This window comes from Pseudorca crassidens, chromosome 5 (genome assembly GCF_039906515.1).
Source record: "Pseudorca crassidens isolate mPseCra1 chromosome 5, mPseCra1.hap1, whole genome shotgun sequence".
Classification (NCBI taxonomy): domain Eukaryota; kingdom Metazoa; phylum Chordata; class Mammalia; order Artiodactyla; family Delphinidae; genus Pseudorca; species Pseudorca crassidens.
The window spans coordinates 77,753,964-77,776,570 of NC_090300.1; the positions used below are offsets into that span (position 1 = coordinate 77,753,964).

The 22,607-nt window shown below is 39.4% G+C and overlaps 1 protein-coding gene across 2 annotated transcripts in view; it reads left to right on the forward strand.

Annotated features, from left to right (window-relative positions):
* The first annotated feature begins 263 nt into the window (after positions 1-263).
* Positions 264-22,607, forward strand: part of UBXN7 (UBX domain protein 7) — a 68,360-nt gene continuing 46,016 nt past the window's right edge. Inside the window, exons 1-3 of one of the 2 annotated variants that reach the window (XM_067738555.1) lie at positions 286-396; positions 4,888-4,995; positions 20,624-20,771. In XM_067738555.1, the coding sequence (XP_067594656.1) occupies positions 20,650-20,771 (122 nt within the window). In that variant the 5' untranslated portion in view covers positions 286-396; positions 4,888-4,995; positions 20,624-20,649. Of the gene's footprint in view, positions 397-4,887; positions 4,996-20,623; positions 20,772-22,607 lie in introns of both variants that reach the window. The other variant, XM_067738554.1, reaches the window with a different exon arrangement.

Here is a 22,607-nt window from a genome sequence, read left to right on the forward strand (position 1 = left end):
GCCTACTACCTACCAAGCCCTTCGGAAACTTAGGAAGCAATTTCGCGTCTCTGAGACTAGCCTTAGGGCTTGGAGAGGAAGGCACCAGAGGTTGCAATGAAGGATGCGGTGGCGGACAGCAACCGAGCAGCCAACCCAGAGAGCAGAAAGCTCTCCCTGACCGATCTGGAAGTGCGCCTGCGCAGGCCGCCACGGGGGGCCGGGGTGGGCGGGGCGGAGCTTGGGGGCGGTCAATGAGCCTGCGCAAACCGTGCGGCGAGGTGGGGGAGGGCGTTCCGTGTGTGTCTGTGTTGTTGTTCGGCGGCAGCGGCGGCGGCGGTAAGATGGCTGCCCACGGGGGCTCCGCGGCGTCCTCGGCGCTGAAGGGGTTAATTCAGCAGTTCACCGCCATCACCGGTAAGAGACGCGGTTACCGGAAGGTGGAGAGTGGGGTCTGGAGCGGGCGGCCGGTCTGCCCTGGGCTTCCCTTTACCTTCATGCATTCCTCCCTCGGGCTTTACCCACAGCTCTCGTCCTCCCTCCTGAGGAAGAGGCGACGACGGCGTCGGGTCTCCGGGTTCAGGCGGGAGACACCCCCTTACCCCCGCGCACCCCATACCCTCGTTCTTGGTCTTCTCGCAGTGTGGAGGGAAACCTCCCCACCCCCTTTCAGCCCAGACCCGGGGAATGGGCCGAGCTCATCCTCCCCCGCCGGCCCGGGGACCTGGGGGCGGGAGAGGTGGGGGGCCGCACCCGGGCCACCGCCCTCCTCCTTCATCATCATCGCCTCTTCTCTGTGCAGCCTTGGGGTGCAGCGCATCCCCTCACCTCCTTATTCCGTTTTTCCTTGGCCAGGTCATTCTCCCCCCCATCCCTGGCCTGCCCTTCCCCTTTCTGGGCCCCTCGGAGCCATCGCTGTGGCCCTGGCGTGTTCGGGCCCTCCCGCCTTAACGGCGAGGCTGGTGGGTTCGGCAGCGCCTTTACCGATCTCGGGGGATAGGCCGCCAGAAAGGGGGGGGGTGCTGAGGAGTACCCTCCAGACTGAGATTTTAAGAGAAGAATGAGGGGGAACCCCCCCCAGACCTTAATAGGAAAGGCCTGGAGGAATCCTCGGTGGCGTTTCCCACCTCCCCATTAAAAAATAATAAAGACTGAGACGATGGCGCCAGGGCCTCCTGCTGATAAAATAGGAATGACGGCAGAAACTTCTTTGAGACAAAATCAGTTTCTGGATGTCAGTATACCCCAAACCCACGGTTTTTCTTTTCCTTTGGACCCCTGCGAAGGGCACACGCAGATCCTCTTACTGCCTGGAGGAAAGGCCCTAAGCCGTTCTATGAATTCTCTCTGTCTTGTTCTCTGTGATGGTGCTGAACTTTTTTTGCATGAGTTATTAGAGGGCGGAGCAAATGATGAAGTTCTCTGTGGAGTGATTTGAGAGAAGAGTACTACATGTGCCTGAGTGTAATTTTGCCGTTCTAGTTTGTCATTTTGTAAGGAGGTCAGAATGTTAGCAGATCTATACATTATTTGGTAGTTTGTTAGATGCAGAGAACATTTCCATTTTCAATGTATCCAGAGTTTGACGTGCAAGATCTGGTTAAGTGAAATTTTATATTTTAACCACTGCCGGTTGTTTGCGAGTTGTCGTTTTATAGTTAAAGGTATTTTTAGTTTTTACTTTGCAGCGATAACTATATGTTTGATGCATTGTCTAGCTTGTGGGCATGAAACATCGAGTCAAAGTTGATAAAGTAAAATTTGTAACAAAATTGGGATGAGAATTGGAATAACTTTTCTTAATATTTAAAAATTGTGATTGGACTATTATATTAGAGATGTAATGCATTTCCCAGTGTCTAAGCAGATCATTATTGGGAAAATCAGAAAATTATTGTATATATAAGTTAATACTGCTGTATTATGTTTATATAGAAAAATCTTTGAAGTGAATTACATATAGAAGTGATTATCATTATCTGTTCTTTAGATTTTCTAGAGGTGGTTTAAGATGCCACCTATTTCATTCCAGTTTTTTATGCTAACTACCACTTTAGGAACTCGGATTGTTTTAGTCTCACATTATTCCTTCTAATGCAACATTTTTGGTAGGTGTAGACAAAACCCAAAATGTGGTGAGATGAAGTGACTCACTTAATTGCTTTAATTCTGTTTCTGTGTGCCAGTCTTCATGGCTTGTTTCCTGGTCACAGGCCCTTCTATTCCTGAATCAAGTTGGAGACCCTCAGTAGACAGTGGTATCTGGAGGTCTGTAAAAGCGAAAATACCTTAGATTCTTCTTAATGTATTATGGATTTATAATAATGATTTTTTTACAAGATAGTAATTAAATATTAGAAACACATGATTGACCTCTTTATTCCCTTTCATATATCCTAAAAAAATTTGTGTGTGTATATATATATATGTATATATATATGTATACGTATATATATATATATATATTTTTGGCCGTGTGGCATATGGTATCTTAATTCCCCGACCAGGGATGGAACCCGTGCCCCCTGCAATGGAAGCGCAGAGTCTTAACCACTGGACCACCAGGGAAGTCCCCACTAATATTTTAAATGGTAGTATTTATGACAAAAAGGTATTTGAAATTTATTTATTGCTAGATGAATGAAACTGACCTTAAGAGTTTATGCTCTCATTTCAAAAAGATTTTACTTACTTGGAAGCCCAACATTGTGGTAAAAGCAATGCATTTTCAAAAATGTGAGTCTTACCTTTTCTGTGGCATTTAGAAGTAGAAGAGAAAATTGAAAGAATTTTAACTTTTATTTCTCACTAAATAGAACAGATCTCTCTCACACTCTCTCTCTATATGTGAGTATGAAGTGATGACTCTGACTTTTAAAAAACATTAAAAAGATATCACATGAAATAATTTTGAAAAAAGAAACACTAATTCATTCTCACAATAGCAATATTATTTATTTCACATATTATCTTCCAGTTCTTGTTTACATACTTATTTTTATTTTTTAAATTACTTTAAAATTATTTTTACATTGTGGATCATAATGTACATAATTTAGAATTCTGAAATTTTCAATTAACGTTACATCGTAAACATTTTTCCTATGATTAAACCCTTTGATAAGCAGATAGCCAAGGGAAGTGATGGTCTTTGAAGTGGTCACGCTGAGAAGCTATGTACCTTTACCATTGATGCCATTAGCATTATTTCAAGCTACATAGAAATCCAGTCCTGTTATTTTATAGTCTACCACATTTTACAGTATTACTCAGTTTGATCTCCCTTGATGCTCTCATACATGGCTTAGACTGCTGACTGCTTTCAGAAGTTATATCAGTTCTCAAAACCTGAGGAAAGAATGTGCCACTGGATCTGAAGGTAATTCCAAAAGAGCAGTTTTTTAAAATGTTTTGAACCACGGCAGTATCCCATTAACACCAACTTGGACTGACATCCAGCCACATGTATACAAAATGCATAGATGTAATCAGAATAATTCATGAGATGAGCGATATATAGATGCTATAGAATAGGTAGAAGTAAATACACAATCAGAAGGTAAGGCCAAAAAGTGAGGGAATAGAAAGTGAGGCTGAGAAGAGTACAAGTGGTTGCCAGTGTAGCATTCCATAAAGCTTTGTGTATAGTAGGCATTCACGGACTTAATGAAATTATAGAACCCCTTTAGTTTAATCTTTTTTAAAATTGTTGAATGAATGCATATTTGTTAAATTAGAAACTCTTGGTGTTTGTTGTATTTGGATTTGTAGTCAACTTCCATTTTCTTTCTACAATACATTTTTCTTGGGTTAGTATTAAAGTGTATTTAAGTTCTCTGTGTCAAGAAAGGTAGTTGCAAGTGATCTAGTTATTAAAACTCTTCTGGAATTTTAAGAACTATTTCAAAAGGTGTTAATGAAGTTTGAGCAGAAATTAGGGAGGGAATAAATTTTTTTGAGTTGCGAGTAGACTCTTACTAGTAAACTCAGTATTTATTAATAGACTACTATGTGCCAGGCATGGTTCAGATCTTGGGGATACTACCATGAGCAAGACATGGTGTCTGTCCTCAAAAAGCTTAAAGGTTAATGGGAATACAGACACATAAATGGGTATTGTAATACATTGGGATAATGGTAAGGAGCTGTTACTGTAGCATAAATGAGGGAGGTCAAGAAAAGCTTCCCAGAAGAAATAATTTCTTAGCTAAAACCTGGAGGGGAGCTGTTTCTGGCAGGAGAAACATGTTCAGAGACCTGGAGGAAAGAGGGACAGGCATACATATGGAGACAAGAAAGGAGAGACAGTAGGTTGAGGGAATTGATGATAATTCCAAATGAAGAGAGCATAGCTTGTGTGAGATGCAATAAATGGGGCTGAAGAGATAAGAGGGTACCAGATTAGGAAGGGCCTTGTAACTCATGTTAAGAAATCTTGGCTTTATTCTGAATGTAGTGGGGAGTCAGTGAAAAGTTTTAATTAGGGGAGTGACACAATCATATTTGGTTTTTTCAGAAAGAGCTACTTGGCCATAGGTGAGAAGAGGTAGGCATAGACATCAATAGAAGACTGTTGCAATAATTGAAGATGCTGGTGTCCTGAAATAAGTTAGTGGCAGAGAAGTGGACTCTGAAAGGTAAGGGAAGAATTCAGAGGAGTCAGAATGAAGCTTAGGATTCTGTTTTGGATGTCTAAGTGTATAATAATACAATTTGTGAAGGTATGGAATAGTAGCAGAGGTTTGGGGAGATGATTAGTTCAGCTTAGGTAAGTTGCTGCCTGTGGGACTTCCAAATGGAGCTGTTCAGTAGGGAAATGAATATTTGGGTCTAGAAAGAAGAGTGACATCTGATGAGTCATATTGATGGCAGCTGAAGCTATAAAAGTGGATGTGTCCTTTGTTCCAGGACACAAAGCTGAAGGAACACTAACATCTAACAGACGGTAAAGAAGAAAGTACAGAGAAGGATCGGAAGAAACCAAAGATGTAGGAGGAAAACCAGGAGAATGTGATGGTACTTCAAACATTAGGAGTAGGGTAATATGTCAGATATTATGTAGGCACTTTAGGAAACCAGAAATCATTGAATATTCACAGATTTTTCTTGGTTAGGGTTGGAAGACATCTTAGAAACCATATTGACCCATTTCTGAGTTAAAATGAGAAATTGAAGGCCCAGAGAAGTAAAGTGAGTTAGGGTTATATGTATAGGTCAGTGCTTCTCAAATTTATTTGTAGGAAAGGACCGCCCCCCCCTTAAAAAAAAATCTTCATAGACCAATACTTTTAATTTTTCTTTTTTTGGGGGGGTGCTACGCCACACGTGGCTTGTGGGATCTTAGTTCCCCAACTAGGGATCGAACCCGGGTCCTCAGCAGTGAAAGGAGGGAATTCCCCAGAGACTAATGCTTTAGTAAAACTGCAATAAAAATTAATTGTTTTAAAAAATGAAATAAAAAGAACACATACAAAATGTAAACCCAAATTCTGTTAAAATAAAGGGTATAATTTGCATACAGTAAAATTTAACCTTTTTAGTGTAGAGTTAAAGTTTTCATAAGTGCATACAGTCGTAAAACCACAATAAAGATGCAGAACAGTTCTTTTTTTTTTTTTAAATAAACTTATTTATTTATTTTTGGCTGCATTGGGTCTTGCTGTGTGCAGACTTTCTTTAGTTGCGGCAAGCAGTGGCTACTCTTCGTTGCGGTGCGTGGGCTTCTCATTGCGGTGGCTTCTCTTGTTGCGGAGCTCGGGCTCTAGGCATGCAGGCTTCAGTAGCTGTGGCACATGGGCTCAGCAGTTGTGGCTCACAGGCTCTAGAGCTCAGGCTCAGTAGTTAGGGCACATGTGCTTAGTTGCTCCGCAGCATGTGGGATCTTCCTGGACCAGGGTTGGAACACATATCCCCTGTATTGGCAGGCAGATTCTTAACCACTGCACCACCAGGGAAGTGCCCAAGATGCAGAACAGTTCTATCCTCAAAAATTTCCCCCCTCCCCTTTGTAGTCAATCCCTCCTCTCACCTGTAGCCTAATCTTTTTGTCTGTTCTTTTCCAGAATGTCATATAAATGGAATCACAGTATGTAGTCGGGCTTCTTTTGAGTCTGGCTTCTTTTACTTAGCATACTGCATTTGAGATTCATTCATGATGTTGTGGTATGAGTAGTTCCTTTTTATTGGTGAATAATATTCCATTGTGTGGATATACTACAATTTGTTTATCCATTAAATGAATGGATAATTGTGTTGTTTCTTGTTTGGGAGATTATAAATAAAGCTGCCCAAAACATTAATGTACAAGTGTGTGAATATATGTTTTCATTTCCTTTGGATAAATAGTTAGGAGTGGGATCATATGATAGGTGTGTGACTTTAAGAAAGTCATACTATTTTCCTAAGTTACTATTGATACATACACCATTTTGCATTTTGTCTTTCTCTGACTGACTTACTTCACTTGGTGTGATAATCTCTAGGTTCATCCATGTTGCTGCAAATGGCATTATTTCATCCTTTTTTATGGCTGAGTAATATTCCATTGTGTGTATATACCACATCTCCTTTATCTGTTCCTCTGTCGATGGACATTGCTTCCCTGTCTTGGCTATTGTCAGTAGTGCTGCAGTGAACAGTGGGGTGCATGTATCCTTTCAAATTATGGTTTTATCCGGATATATGCCCAGGAGTGGGATTGCTGGATCATATGGTAGTTCTATTTTTAGTTTTTTAAGGAACTTCCATAGTGTTCTCCATAGTGCTTGTATATAAATTTTTAAAAAAATATTTTCTATTCCTCAATAGTTAAAAACTCCAGGTGGGAGACCAGTGAGGAGGTTGAACTTTCATCTTACTTCTTGCAACTGTCACCGACTCTCATTTCCTTGGTGGATAGTCTGGCTGGCTTTATTACCATTTCTAGGGGAAGTGTAGAACCAAAAAGTAACCACTTTGTGTCCCTGTCATTTCTGTGCTCTATCCCTGTGGGGCAAGAAAGGGTCTGTAGAGGGATTTTTTTCTTTTTAAAAAAAATCTCTGTGACTACCATACTTAGGTTCCTTGATAATAGTGAAGAGACTGTTCTTTCGGCATTGAAAATAGTGTAGAGAATAGGTATAAAGGACTACTAAAGTTTGAAATGTCTCTTGATTCTTCTTTCCAGCTGTGGTGGAAACAGGCATTACAGGTTTGGGGCTATTTTCTATATGAAGTCATTAAAGGAGAAAGAGTGTGAACTAAGAGGCAGCAGCAAGAAGATGGCCACTGATAAATTGGGTGCCACAAGCTGGCTTAATGCCTTTGGTGCCATTAGCAAGCTAAAGCAGATGGAAGAAAAGGTAGTGGATAAATAAAAAGTGCATGTGGTGAGAAACAGTAAAGTGGGACTTTGGCCATAGATATGGATTATGGGGTGTTATGGACTGAATTTTTGTGTCCTTCCCAAAATTTGATATTTTGAAATCCTGAGCCCCCAGTGTGATGTTATTAGGAGGTGGGGCCTTTGGGAGGTGGTTAGGTCATGAGGGTGGAGTCCTTATGAATGGGATTAGTGTACTTAAAAAGGAGACCCCAGAGAGCTATCTGGGCCCTTCCACCATGTGAGTACACACGGAGAAGACAACTGTCTTATCAACCAGGAAGTGGGCCTGCATCACACACCAAATCTACTGGAGCCTGATCTTTGATTTCCCAACCTGCAGAACTGTGAGAGATAAATGTTCATTGTTTAAGCCACCCAGTCTATTGTATTTTTGTTACAGCAGCCTGAACAAACTAAGACCCTGGGTTAGATTAAGCTATCCTGCTGCTACCTATAATATTGAGACCTCAAAATAAGCCCATGAACAGGTTTACAGGTAGTTTAAACCTGCAGGTTTCTTTTAAAGGCCCCCCTCCCCCTTTTAAAAAAGATTTGTTCTTCATTCTGAATATAATAAGAGAGAAGTTCAAATTTTTTACGGCTGACTCATCAAAAATTGTTATTACCTCTAAGTAAATAGGTAAAACTTGTAACTTGTTTAAATTTGTGTATCACTGTTCCTGTCCTCTATATCATTTAGCCCTCCTTACTTTTCCTTTGCCCTCTCAGTTAACCTTCTGTTCCTCTGTTTAGCTAAGTGGAAGTGTTATTGGCATTTTGGCTAGGACAGTTTCTTGTTCTGTAGGACTGTTCTGTTCATTGCAGAAGATTTAGCACTTGTATGAGTTTCCTGTGGCTGCTGTAACAAATTACCACAAACTGCATTGCTTAACACAGTTATTCTCTCAGTTCTGGAGGCCAGAAGTCTGAAATGAAGGTGTGAGAAATCTTTAGGGGAGGGGAGACATTTTCCAAGCTACTAAGGCACCCCTGGCTTCTCTCCACTAAATGCCAGTAGTGCTCCTATCCCCTAATCATGAAACACCAAAAATGGTGTCTCACATTTCTAGATGCCTCTACTACTTCCTGACATTAAGAACCACTGGAACCTTTAATTATCCTTCAGTTATCTTCTGTTTCTAAAACGATACACTTGGGACCTCCCTGGTGGTGCAGTGGTTAAGACTCTGTGCTCCCAATGCAAGGGGTCCGGGTTCGATCCCTGGTCAGGGAACTAGATCCCACATGCATGCTGCAACTGAGAGTTCGCATGCCACAACTAAGGAGCCCATGTGCCGCAACTAAGGAGCTGGTGAGCCATAACAAAGGAGCCCGCGAACCACAACTAAGGAGCGCTCCTGCTGCAACTAAGACCCAGCACATCCAAATAAATAAATAAATGTTTTAAAAAATGGCATATTCCTGGGCCCTACCCAGACCCTTCCAATTGGAGTGGGGGCAGGATCTACGTTTTAAAAGAGAAAAAAGATACACTAAGTGATAAAACAAGTGATAAACTAAGAATGCCTGATTATACAAGCACAGATAGCTCAGATAATTTGGCTTTATTTAAGAAAGTGAATGGTGTATTTTGCTTCTTGGGCCCCTCTCTAATACTGCCTTCTTCAGTCTTGCCAGGATTTAGCATGTGCTTCTTTTTTAAAAAATCTCATAAGTAGAGACCCCTTTTATGGAAAGCTCTTAGGTCACTATACTGACAAGCTCCAATGATGGAAGTTATCCTGTCAGATTGTCAACAGATATATGATACGCTGCCTATAGTTTAGATTCTAGCACTAAATGGTTAAGTGAGGATTATAGATAAGAATGGCAGTTCTCACTTTGTTATACAGCAGAAACTAACACACCATTGTAAAGCAATTATACTCCAATAAAGATGTTAAAAAGAGCAATTCTGAGCCTTGAGTGTTGACACCTTCTGCCCCCCAAAATATCACAGTTATTATTTCATTTATTATAGCTTTATTTTTGTCTTAAAGTCATTCTCGGTATAATCCCTTTTAATAAATTCTATTTTAATCTATAGTTCAGTAGATCTCTGGAATACTCACCTATACTTTTTTTACATTTTCCTGTGTTTCTACATCAGCTCTTTTTTGGGGGGGCCACTTGCAGGACCTTAGTTCCCCCACCAGGGATTGAACCTGGGACTTGCAGTGCAAGGGCCAAGTCCTAACCACTGGACTGTCAGGGAATTCCCAGCAGTGGTCATTTTTAAGTTGAATTTCCTTATGAACAAATTTCAAAAGGAGTGAAGCAGCTGGGATTGGTTGCTATTATAGCAGAAGGGAGTTTCGATCCTGCATCAGCATGTTCTTTTTTTTTTTTAATATTTATTTATTTATTTGGTTGTACTAAGTCTTAGTTGCAGCAGTCGAACTCCTTAGTTGCAGCACGTGGGCTCCTTAGTTGCAGCTTGCTGGCTCCTTTGTTGCAGCACACGGGCTCCTTAGTTGTGGCTTGTGAATTCTTAGTTGTGGCATGCATATGGGATCTAGTTCCCCGACCAGGGATCGAACGTGGGCCCTCTGCATTGGGAGCGCGCGGAGTCTTAACCACTACGCCACCAGGGAAGTCCCAGCATGTTGTTTGTCCCTTTTGTGGTGCTTTAGTGCAGTGTGGTGAGCACCTAGAGAGACAAGAGCCCAAATGGTATAAACTCAGCCATTTAATTCTCTGAAAAGAAAAAGATCAGTAGGTGTCATTCAGAAGCTAGTTTTAGGGTTTATTATGGGGCAAAGATAATAGTTCATGTATCTCTTGCTGGAATAAGTAGCCAGAGTAGTTTACATACAGGAACCTTTTAATTTTCAGAAGCTGCTGTGTAGATAAATTAAAATGGTGGAGTACAATAGACACGGAACTTTTAGACTAGCATTTAAGAAATATAGTAATGTAACCAGTATAACTGGACACAATGTAAAAATATTAGAAAAGCACTGAAAACTTCAGGTTTTATGAGTAATGATATGGAAAATTTTCATCAAATTTGTGCTGGTTTTGCCCCAAGAGTCTGTATTTAATTACCTAACATACAGTTGGCTACTGGGATGTTTGAACAACTCCTTTCCCTCAAAAAGTTGAATTTGTTTTTATTTTTGTGTGTTGGGTCTTTGTTGCTGCGTGAGGGCCTCCTCTAGTTGCGGCAAGCAGGGGCTACTCTTCGTTGTTGTGCACAGGCTTCTCATTGTGGTGGCTTCTCTTGTTGCAGAGCACAGGCTCTAGGCGCATGGGCTTCAGTAGTTGTGGCACACGGGCTCAGTAGTTGTGGCTCACGGGCTCTAGAGTGCAGGCTCAGTGATTGTGGTGCCTGGGCTTAGTTGCTCCGCGGCATGTGGGATCTTCCCAGACCAGGGCTCGGACCCATGTTCTCTGCATTGGCAGGCGGATCCTTAACCACTGCACCACAAGGAAGTCTGAGATTTCACTTTTTTAAAGTGTTTCCTAATGGTGAGAATGTAAGTCTGTATATACTAGAACTTGAGAACTTTTTATTTTTCTAATTATTTTATTTTTATTGAAGTATAGTTTTTACAATGTTGTGTTAGTTTCTGGTGTACAGCAAAGTGATTCAGTTATACATACATATATATATATATTTTCTTATTCTTTTCCAAGATAGTTTATTATAAGATATTGAATATAGTTCCTTATGCTATATAGTAGGACCTTATTGCTTATTTTATATATAGTATAGAATTTGAGAACTTTTGGTTCAGCTTGACTGAGGACTTATGGAGAGAGAACTGGTTTGAGAAAAGTGAGAACTGGCCAGTTCAGTGAGTTTTTAAAGTCTGTAAGATAGAAGAGCTAGCAGAGACAAGGATAGAGATAAAGCCCTGTGGAAAAGTAGTATCTGTTCCTGTATATACTTTAGGGTGAGGAGGGAGGGGGAAGGTCCACAACTTAACAGGTGGGTATTTGGTGTGTTGTCAAGAAAAATGAGGGGACTGGGACTTCCCTGGTGGTGCAGTGGTTAAGAATCCGCCTGCCAGTGCAGGGGACACGGGTTCAAACCCTGGTCCGGGAAGATTCCACATGCCGCGGAGCAGCTGAGCCCGTGCACCACAACTGCTGAAGCCCACACCCCCCGGAGCCCGTGCTCTGGAAAAAGAAGCCACCGCAGTGAGAAGCCCACGCACCGCAACTAGAGAAAGCCTGCATGCAGCAACGAGGACCCAACCCCAACGCAGCCAAAAATAAATAAATAAATAAAATTAAAAAAAAAAAAAACGAGAAGAAGAATGATGGGACTGATTTTACTGCTGTCACTCTCCATATCGTACAGAGGCATGGCATTGTAAAGTACCACCAAGTGATCTGCCTAGGTTACAAAAACATCTGTACCTGGAGGGAGTGGTACAGAGGTGAGATGAAAGCAGAAGGGCATAAAATAGGAGCAGTTTATAAGGGCCAAATCTTGTGTGCAGCTCAAGAGAGATGAAAAGTTTTCCAGTCAGCAGTGCAGAACTGTTGAAACAGGGAGATAATCAAATTTACATTCTTTTGCAATATAGAAGGTATATCAAAAGGAGCATGACCAAGAGCAAAGAAATGTGATAGTTCATGTAAGAGATGTTGAAGGCATGAACAAAGAGTATAGCAGTGGACATAGAATAGTATGGACAGGGGTGTTGTTAATTAGATGGAAGCTGTAGGATTTGTTGGTTGACTGATGCGCTGTTTGCAGTTGAAGAGAGAATAGTGGAGGAAAGTTTCTCAATTTTGAGTAATATATGAAGCCCTTTTTTTTTTTGCGGTACGCGGGCCTCTCACTGTTGTGGCCTCTCCCGCTGCGGAGCACAGGCTCTGGACGCGCAGGCTCAGCGGCCATGGCTCACGGGCCCAGCTGCTCCGCGGCATGTGGGATCTTCCCGGACCGGGGCACGAACCCGTGTCCCCTGCATCGGTAGGCGGACTCTCAACCACTGCGCCACCAGGGAAGCCCATGTGAAGCCCTTTTAAAGAAAAAACATCCCTGGCCCTATGTAACTTAAATTACCATATATACCCAGATATAAGGCACACTCCAAATAAAAGGCAATTCTGTATTTGTCCAGTTCGCAAAAAAGATTTTTGAGTAACATAAATATGTAAATTTCTGGAGATTTAAGTGAAATGATTGATGCTTTTTTATAATGTTACTTATTGAGTTAACATTAAATCACAACATTATATATTAATGCTTTTTTCCTGTCATGTTCCATGAAATAATTTTGTTCTGTTTTTGTTTTTTACTAGCATTTAGATATGTCTTTGTCAGCTTTCTGACAAAGCTGTAGCTGCTCAATATCATCTGAGAGTTTTTTGGAGCGTGTGATTTTCACTTTATGTTGTTTGAGATATAGCACATTTAAAATTTGTATATGATGCTTTCACTGGACATTTTATCTTAAGTTCATTTATCCTAAATACCCATTTGCTATTTGTGATTTCCACAGTGTAACCATATTGCTTTGTAAATGAAATTTAAAACATAAATATATGCGGTTTAAAATTCAAAGGATAGGGGAATTCCCTGGTGGTCCAGTGGTTAGGACTCGGTGCTTTCACTGCCAGGGCCCGGATTCAATCCCTGGTCAGAGAACTAAGATCCCACAAACGTGTGGCGCAGCCAAGAGGAAAAAAATTCAAAGGATATAGAAGGGTTGTTTTGGCTGAAGTCTGGCCTTTCTTTCCCCAGTGTACTAACTGGTTAGCTGAAGTACTATGAGATAGTTTTAGATCAGTTTATTAGATATTGATCACATGCAAGCGAACATGACGTTAGATGCTGGGGTACCAAGACAAAAATCAACCCCAGTGTTCAAGAAGCTCCTGCTCTTTTGGAGGAGCTAGAAAGTAAACAAGTATTTACTGCTTAGTAGTATGTCCATGTATGTAATAGAAGAGTATCACAGTGGAGTGAGTGGGGAGGAGGTAGTGTAGAGAATGCTTAGCACAGGAATTGAAAAAAGTAACACTTATGGTGATTCTTGAGCATGCATGAACTAGACGAAGGGAGAGATAAGGGGAATAAGGACTTTCCAAGCGTGTAATTTGGTGTGACTGTACTGAATTGCATAGGATGGAGAAGAGGAGAGGAAAAGCCAGAGAGATAAGCTGACGTCTGATCACAGAGGACTCGCCAGATCATAAGAACTTTGGAATTTATACTGTGGGTGTCAGAGAGCTATTAACTTAAACTGTGTGTGTGTGTTTGTATTTGTGTGTTATAAGCACACTTGTATTTTGGAACATAACTTCAGCAGCAAAGTGGAAGATAGAATGATGATCAGTTAGGAGCCTATTGTAGTAATCCAGGTAAGAAGAATTAAGGACTTGATTTTAAAGTCTTAGAGATAATAATAGAGAAGAGAAAACAAATGAAAGATATTAAGAGTCGAGTCAGCAGTTCATTTCTGGCAGTAGGACTAAACTAGAGAGATACCATGAATAACCCTCCCAAGTGAGGAAAATCCTGAATAAAATATTTTAAAAAATCTTTCAAAATGTATCATTGGGCTGGCAAGAAAGTAAAGAATATTCAGAAGCTAAAAATGAAATGAAATTGGAAATGAGATGTTAGCATGGTTTAAAGTAAGCTTTCACCCTGGTTGAATCTGCCCGAACTGGATGGCTTTGAACTTCTCTTTTGATGGCATCAGAGGGCACAGGAAACAAGCTTGCAGCCTTCCTAAGGAGAGGAATCTGAAAGGAGAACCTTCCCATACATGAAGCGGGGACCTTGGCATTTGGGGTGTGGCAGGAGAAATCTTCACTGAGAATTTATAACAAGGGTCCTTACAGGGTCACATTTCCCATGTGGTTTCATAAAACTTCAAGTAAAGAATGTATTTTATTTTATTTAAAGAAATTTTTTTTAAGAACTAACATTTATTATTTTTGGCTGCATTGGGTCTTCGTTGCTGCTCACAGGCTTTCTCTAGTTGCAGCGAGCGGGGGCTACTCTTCATTGTGGTGCACAGGCTTCTCATTGCGGTGGCTTCTCTTGTGGAGCATGGGCCCTAGGCGCGAGGGCTTCAGTAGTTGTGGCACATGGGCTCAGTAGTTGTGGCGAGCAGGTTCTAGAGTGCAGGCTCAGTAGTTGTGGTTCACGGGCTTAGTTGCTCCGTGGCATGTGGGATCTTCCCGCATCCAGGGCTCGAACCCATGTCCCCTGCATTGGTAGGCAGATTCTTAACCACTGCACCACCAGGGAAGCCCCAAGAATGTATTTTAAATAGTCTCTGTTTGGTGATGCCTTCAGGTACCTTACAAAATCTCTCAAGTTACCTTCTCTTAGGAGGGATGTACCTTCAACCCAGCCTTCAAAAATCTACAGATTAAAATTCCAAGCCACTTGAGATCATAGTCAAAAAAAAATCACAAAGTGCACAAAAAAACATTGCATAGTGAGCAAGAGCCAGCAGAAATGAGACAGTGACCTCTAGAGACTGCAGAAAGTTCATATTTTGTCTTAGTAATTCCAGTAAGTTTGATTAATATATTAGAAGAAATGAAAAGAAATGTGAGTATGAAGTAAGGGTCTCTGACCAGGCAGATTAGGAAACAAAAACCCCAGAACTTCTAGTTATAAAAAATTAACTAAAATTAAAAGCTCATGAACAGGTAAAAAACAAATTGGCACAGCATAGAATGAAGAGTTCTAACATACATCTAATTGGAGTTCCAGAAGGACATAAGTGTGAATGAAGGAGTAAGGCAATTTTTATTTATTTATTTATTTTTAACATCTTCATTGGAGTATAACTGCTTTACAGTGGTGTGTTACTTTCGCTGTATAACAAAGTGAATCAGCTATACGTATACATATATCCACATATCTCCTCCCTCTTGGGTCTCCCTCCCACCCTCCCTATCCCACCCCTCTAGGTGGTCCCAAAGCACTGAGCTGATTTCCCTGTGCTATGCGGCTGCTTCCCACCAGCTATCTGTTTTACATTTGGTAGTGTATATATGTCCATGCCACTCTCTCACTTTGTCCCAGCTTACCCTTCCCCCTCCCGTGTTCTCAAGTCCATTCTCTATGTCTGTGTCTTTATTCCTGTCCTGCCCCTAGGTTTTTCAGAACCCCCTTTTTTTTTTTTTTTGATTCTATATATATGTGTTAGCATACAGTATTTGTTTTTCTCTTTCTGACTTACTTCACTCTGTATGACAGATTCTAGGTCCATCCACCTCACTACATATAACTCAATTTCGTTTCTTTTTATGGCTCAGTAATATTCCATTGTATATATGTGCCACATCTTCTTTATCCATTCATCTGTAGATGGACACTTAGGTTGGTTCCGTGTCCTGCCTATTGTAAATAGAGCTGCAATGAACATTGTGGTACATGACTCTTTGAATTATGGTTTTCTCAGGGTATATGCCCAGTAGTGGGATTGCTGGGTCATATGATAGTTCTATTTTTAGTTTTTTAAGGAACCTCCATACTGTTCTCCATAGTGGTTGTGTCAGTTTACATTCCCACAAGCAGTGCAAGAGGGTTCCCTTTTCTCCGCACCCTCTCCAGCATTTATTGTTTGTAGATTTTTTGATGATGGCCATTCTGACCCGTGTGAGGTGATACCTTATTGTAGTTTTGATTTGCATCTTTCTGATGATTAGTGATGTTGAGCATCCTTTCATGTGTTTGTTGGCAATCTGTATATCTTCTTTGGAGAAATGCCTCTTTAGGTCTTCTGCCCATTTTTGGATTGGGTTGTTTGCGTTTTTTTGATACTGAGCTGCATGAGCTGCCTGTATATTTTGGAGATTAATCCTTTGTCAGTTGCTTCGTTTGAAATATTTTCTCCCATTCTGAGAGTTGGCTTTTCGTCTTGTTTATGGTTTCCTTTCGTGTGGAAAAGCTTTTAAGTTTCATTAGGTTCCATTTGTTTATTTTTGTTTTTATTTCCATTTTTCTAGGAGGTGGGTCAAAAAGGATCTTGATGTGATGTATGTCGTAGAGTGTTCTGCCTATGTTTTCCTCTAAGAGGTTTATAGTGTCTGGCCTTACATTAGGTCTTTAATCCATTTTGAGTTTGTTTATTTATTTATTATTTATTTATTTATTTTTGCGGTATGCAGGCCTCTCACTGTTGTGGCCTCTCCCGTTGCGGAGCACAGGATCCAGACATGCAGGCCCAGCGGCCACGGCTTACAGGCCCAGCTGCTCCGCGGCATGTGGGATCTTCCCGGACCGGGACACGAACCTGTGTCCCCTGCATTGGCAGGCGGACTCTCAACCACTGCGCCACCAGGGAAGCCCGAGTTCATTTTTGTGTATGGTTTTAGGGAGTGTTCTAATTTCATTCTTTTACATGTAGGTGTCCAGTTTTCCCAGCACCACTTACTGAAGAGGTTTTCTTTTCTCCATTGTATATTCTTGCCTCCTTTATCAAAGATAAGGTGACCATAGGCATGTGGGTTTATCTCTGGGCTTTCTATCCTGTTCCATTGATCTATATTTCTGTTTCTGTGCCAGTACCATACTATCTTGATTACGGTAGCTTTGTAGTATAGTTTGAAGGCAGGGAGCCTGATTCCTCTAGCTCCGTTTTTCTTTCTCAAGATTGCTTTGGCTATTTGGAGTCTTTTGTGTTTCCATACAAACTGTGAAATTTTTTTGTTCTAGTTCTTTGAAAAATGCCATTGGTAGTTTGATAGGGATTGCATTGAATCTGTAGATTGCTTTGGGTAGTAGAGTCATTTTCACAGTGTTGATTCTTCCAATCTAAGAACATGGTATATCTGTCCATCTGTTTGTATCATCTTTAATTTCTTTCCTCAGTGTCTTATAGTTTTCTGCATACAGGTCTTTTGTCTCCTTAGTTAGGTTTATTCTTAGGTATTTTATTCTTTTTGTTCCAGTGGTAAATGGGAGTGTTTCCTTAATTTCTCTTTCAGATTTTTCATCATTAGTGTATAGGAATGCTAGAGATTTCTGTGCATTAACTTTATATCCTGCTACTTTACCAAATTCACTGGTTAGCTCTAGTAGTTTTCTGGTAGCAGCTTTGGGATTCTCTGTATAGTATCATGTCATCTGCAAACAGTGACAGTTTTACTTCTTCTTTTCTGATTTGGATTCCTTTTATTTCTTTTTCTTCTCTGATTGCTATGGCTAGAACTTCCAAAACTGTATTGAATAATAGTGGTTAGAGTGGGCAGCCTTGTCTTGTTCCTGATCTTAGTGGAAATGGTTTCAGTTTTTCACCATTGAGAACGATGTTGGCTGTGGGTTTGTCATATATGGCCTTTATTATGTTGAGGTAAGTTCCCTCTATGCCTACTTTCTGCAGGATTTTTATCATAAATGGGTGTTGAATTTTGTTGAAAGCTTTTTCTGTATCTATTGAGTTGAGTATATGGTTTTTCTCCTTCAATTTGTTAATATGGTTTATCACATTGATTGATTTGCATATATTGAAGGATCCTTGTATTCCTGGGATAAACCCCATTTAATCATGGTGTATGATCCTTTTAATGTGCTGTTAGATTCTGTTTGCTAGTATTTTGTTGAGGATTTTTGCATGTGTGTTCATCAGTGATATTGATCTGTAGTTTTCTGTGACCTCTTCATCTGGTTTTGATATCAGGGTGACGGTGGCCTCATAGAATGAGTTTGGGAGTGTTCCTCCCTGTGCTATATTTTGGAAGAGTTTGAGAAGGACAGGTGTTAGCTCTTCTCTAAATGTTTGATAGAATTTGCCTGTGAATCCATCTGGTCCTGGACTTTTGTTTGTTGGAAGATTTGTAATCACAGTTTCAATTTCAGTGCTTGTGATTGGTCTGTTTATATTTTCTATTTCTTCCTGGTCCAGTCTCGGAAGGTTGTGCTTTTCTAAGAATTTGTCCATTTCATTGGCATATAGTTGCTTGTAGTAATCTCTCATGGTCTTTTATATTTCTGCCATGTCAGTTGTCACTTCTCCTTTTTCATTTCTAATTCTAGTGATTTGAGTCTTCTCCCTTTTTTTCTTGACGAGTCTGGCTAGTGGTTTATCAATTTTGTTTATCTTTGCAAAGAACCAGCTTTTAGTTTTATTAATCTTAGCTGTTGTTTCCTTCATTTCTTTTTCTTTTATTTCTGATCTGATCTTTATGATTTCTTTTCTTCTGCTAACTTTGGGGGTTTTTTGTTCTTCTTTACTCTAATTGCTTTAGGTGTAAGTTTAGGTTGTTTATCTGAGATGTTTCTTGTGTCTTGAGGTAAGATTGTATTGCTATAAACTTCCTCTTAGAACTGCTTTTGCTGCATCCCATAGGTTTTGGGTCATTGTATTTTCATTGTCATTTGTTTCTAGGTATTTTTTGATTTCCTCATTGATCTCTTGGTTATTTAATAGTGTACTGTTTAGCCTCCATGTGTTTGTAATTTTCACAGATTTTTTTCCTGTAATTGATATCTAGTCTCATAGCATTATGGTTGGAAAAGATACTTGATACGATTTCAATTTTCTTAAATTTACCAAGGCTTGAATTGTGACCCAGGATAAGATCTATCCTGGAGAATGTTCCATGAGCACTTGAGAAGACAGTGTATGCTGTTGTTTTTGGGTGGAATGTCCTATAAATATCAATTAAGTCCATCTTGTTTAATGTATCATTTAAAGCTTGTGTGGTAATTTTTAAATAGAAATGTCTGAGAATTTTTCAGAACTGATAAATGAAAACAGTCCTTATGGTGGAAGTCCAGTGAATCCCAAGGAGGATAAATAAAATTAGCCCCAGGAAATAGAGTAAAACTGCAGAAGACCAAAGGCAGAGAAGATCTTAAAAGCAACTAGAGAGAAACAACAGATTGGTATAAAAATGTTTTTCTTTAGTCTGGCAACTTACTTCTCAGAAGCAACAACAGAAGACACTGGAATGCTGTCTTCAATGTACTGAGAGAAAATAGCTGTCAGCCTTAGAAACGAATATCCAGTGGTGAAACTGTCTTTCAGGAACAATAGCGAAACAAAGGCGTTGTCAGACCAAAAAAACAAACAAAAAACCACACCCACACCCACAGCCTTCACTGCAGACTCTTAAGGGACACAGTTGAGGCAGAAGGAAGGTCATCCCAAGTGGAAAGCCCAAGATGGTTTTTTTTTTCCCTTTTTATTTATTTTTTCTTTTTCATTGTGGTTTATTACAGGATATTGAATATAGTTTCTTGTGACCTGAGATGCTTTTTTTTTTTTTTTTTTTTTTTTTTTGGCGGTACGCGGGCCTCTCAGTGTTGTGGCCTCTCCCGTTGCAGAGCACAGACTCCGGACGCGCAGGCTCAGCAGCCATGGCTCATGGGCCCAGCCGCTCCGCAGCATGTGGGATCTTCCCGGACGGGGGCACGAACCTGTGTCCCCTGCATTGGCAGGCAGACTCTCAACCACAGTGCCACCAGGGAAGCCCCTGAGATGCTTTTTAATGCCCACAAAATGTCCCACCAAATAGATTTACAATTTAGACTCTACTACTATTAGACATTTATGTTATCTATAAGTTTTCAATTTTAACTGAAGCTATACTGGACATGTGTATAGATATGTTTATGCATGTGTTTTATATAGGTTTATTTAGACTAGATTTATGTAGATTTATTTAGACTTTATATAGATTTATGTAGATTTATTTAGACCACACGCCCAAATTATTGGGTCAAAAAAGTAACAGGCATTATGTTTCTTGATACATGTTATAAAATTGATTTGTTAAAGGGCTTTAACAGTTTACATTGCATCAAACAGATTATGCTTGCTTTACTGTACAAGTGAGTGTATGATAGGGCCAGTTTTAAATGATGAAGATTGACATTTCTTACCAAATTTTGACTTAGTTATATCTTTGACAAAAAGTCCCATCTCCCTTCTCTCCCGTTGTTATTAAAGTGTTTCCTTTCTTATAGAAGTAGAAATTGGTAACTGAATGCATTCTTTCTAACAAAATATTTCTAACTTTCTAGAGCATAGTCTTTCATTTTCTTTTTTAGTTTATTAACAAATATATAGTCGGCCCATATAAAGAAATGGCAAATAATGCTTTATTTAGTTTTTGTTTTATTATGAAGGAAGACTACTATTTTTAATGCTGCTGCTTTCTTTTCTAGCTCTGTATATTTCACAGTAGTCAGCCAACAAGCATAGAAGTAAACAGTTTTTGTTTTAAAAATCATTCATTCTAGAGAGGGAAAAGTACTGTTTGCTTGGGAATTCTGTATTCTAATGTGAACTGAATGTAAGAAGGTGTCTTTTTTTAAACTTTTTTCTTGTTTTTATACTATTTCAGGTGCAAGTGAAAGTGTAGGGAAACATATGCTTGAAGCCTGCAACAATAATCTGGAGATGGCAGTCACTATGTTTTTGGATGGTGGAGGAATCGCTGAAGAGCCAAGTACCAGTTCAGCAAGTGTCTCCACTGTCAGACCACACACAGAGTATGAATTTATTATTTATTATTGGGAGCTACCCCCTGCCAAAATTGAGCAGTTACATTTTTACATGTTAGGTTAATTCTCTGTTTTGAACAAATTAAAAGTTGAAAGTATCTGAAAGTGTCAGGTGAAAATTTTTATACTTATATGCTTTAAGTTCTCTACAGCACTGTCAAGTCCGTTATTTAATCCTCAGAAGAACCCTATAGGGTGGCATTATTATCCACATTTTACAGAGGAAGCAGAAGGATAGCCATTTCCCCAAGCTATACAGCAATTAAGTAGCAGATATGGAAGGAAAGCCCAATAAAGCTCAGATTTCGCAATTCTGGATTTTCCTACATTGTCCCAGGAAAGTTTTGAGTTGTCATGAAAAAATTTTTGAAGAAAATTTATGCCCTAAATAGCTACATGTTGCTAATCTTTAGAGGCACCTTCAGCATATAGAACTGTAATATATAGAGCATAGTAACAGATGATAAATACATTTGGTGTTTACTGCCCTTTACATTTGATACCAGTGAGAGTTTGAAATGAATATCTGTTAAGCAAAATTCCAGTAATCTTTGGAAAATATTAGAGATGAATTTTACTCAAATGAAAAACACTGATTTTTGAGTCAAAATTTCAAAGATCCTTAAATAAGATTTTAATACTCATAGCCATTTATAACTCTTCAGTGTTTACAACATGAGATACTAAAAAAGAAGAATCCCCTTAAATAGGAATAGGCAAAAACATGGATTTTATTTTTACTAAATTAGATTTAAAAAGCTAAATAAACATTCAGGACATGATTGCCTCTTTTTTTTTTTTTTATCTAGTTCCAGATTCTAGAGTAATATTGTTTCCCCACAAAGTGTGAACTCTAGAGGTTATATAAGTTTTCTCCTGTCGATGTTGGCTGTGTATTTCAAGTTTGATAGCCCATTCTCCACCAACATAACTCAAATCTTTAATGGAAATTAATATGAAAACATGATTTAGTTTACATTCACTTGAATAACAGGTATTCATAGCTGATTTCTGGGGACATATCAGTCCTCACTGTTTAAAACATGTTTTCTTAATTGTACTTAAAAATAGTTTTGATTAATGAATGTCTTTTCCTGCTGAATTATATTATAATTTTACTTAGATTATTTGTATTACTAATTGATTAACATTTGATAGTGGCACCTACTTCCTAAACTAAAATTTTCTTTCTTTACAGTTCACCTTCTGTTCCATTCTTCCATTTTGCTGGGTAGCTAGCAGTCTTGGAATAGATAACCTCAAATATGTAGTAATCAAGTCTTTCTGTATAGGGACTACTAATTAAGCCATCACCCTAATTGATGTATTTCATCAGATTAAGGCTTGTTTTTTGAGTAATTAAATTGCCTTAGATTGAGATAACTTTGTACACACACACACACACACACACACAGTAAGGTGAATTATACCAATAATGGAAAGATCTATTCAGGTAAAAGATGTGTTTGAAGTTTTTAGTTTTGCTAAGATAATGGCCTGTTTCTCTTTGGTGAAAGAGATTTAATAGAGCTTCCTCTTAGAGACACATTGTCTGTTTCTTTAGAGTATTGCAGTTCTGTGTGTGAGCAGTGACTGAAATCCAGTAGGAAAGAGTGCTTAACATAATTTTGAATTATCCTTTATCCTTCACTCATTTGGCTTATTGTAGCTTTCTTTGTTTAACTAGTTGTTCTTTGATTACAGGATGTTAGTTTTTGTTGACAAATTAGTATTGATACTGTATTAAATAAAGTATGTTTTGAAGTTTCAACTTTCAGGTGTCAAAAACAGGGCCTTAAGCTCAGTTATTACTATTAGAAACAC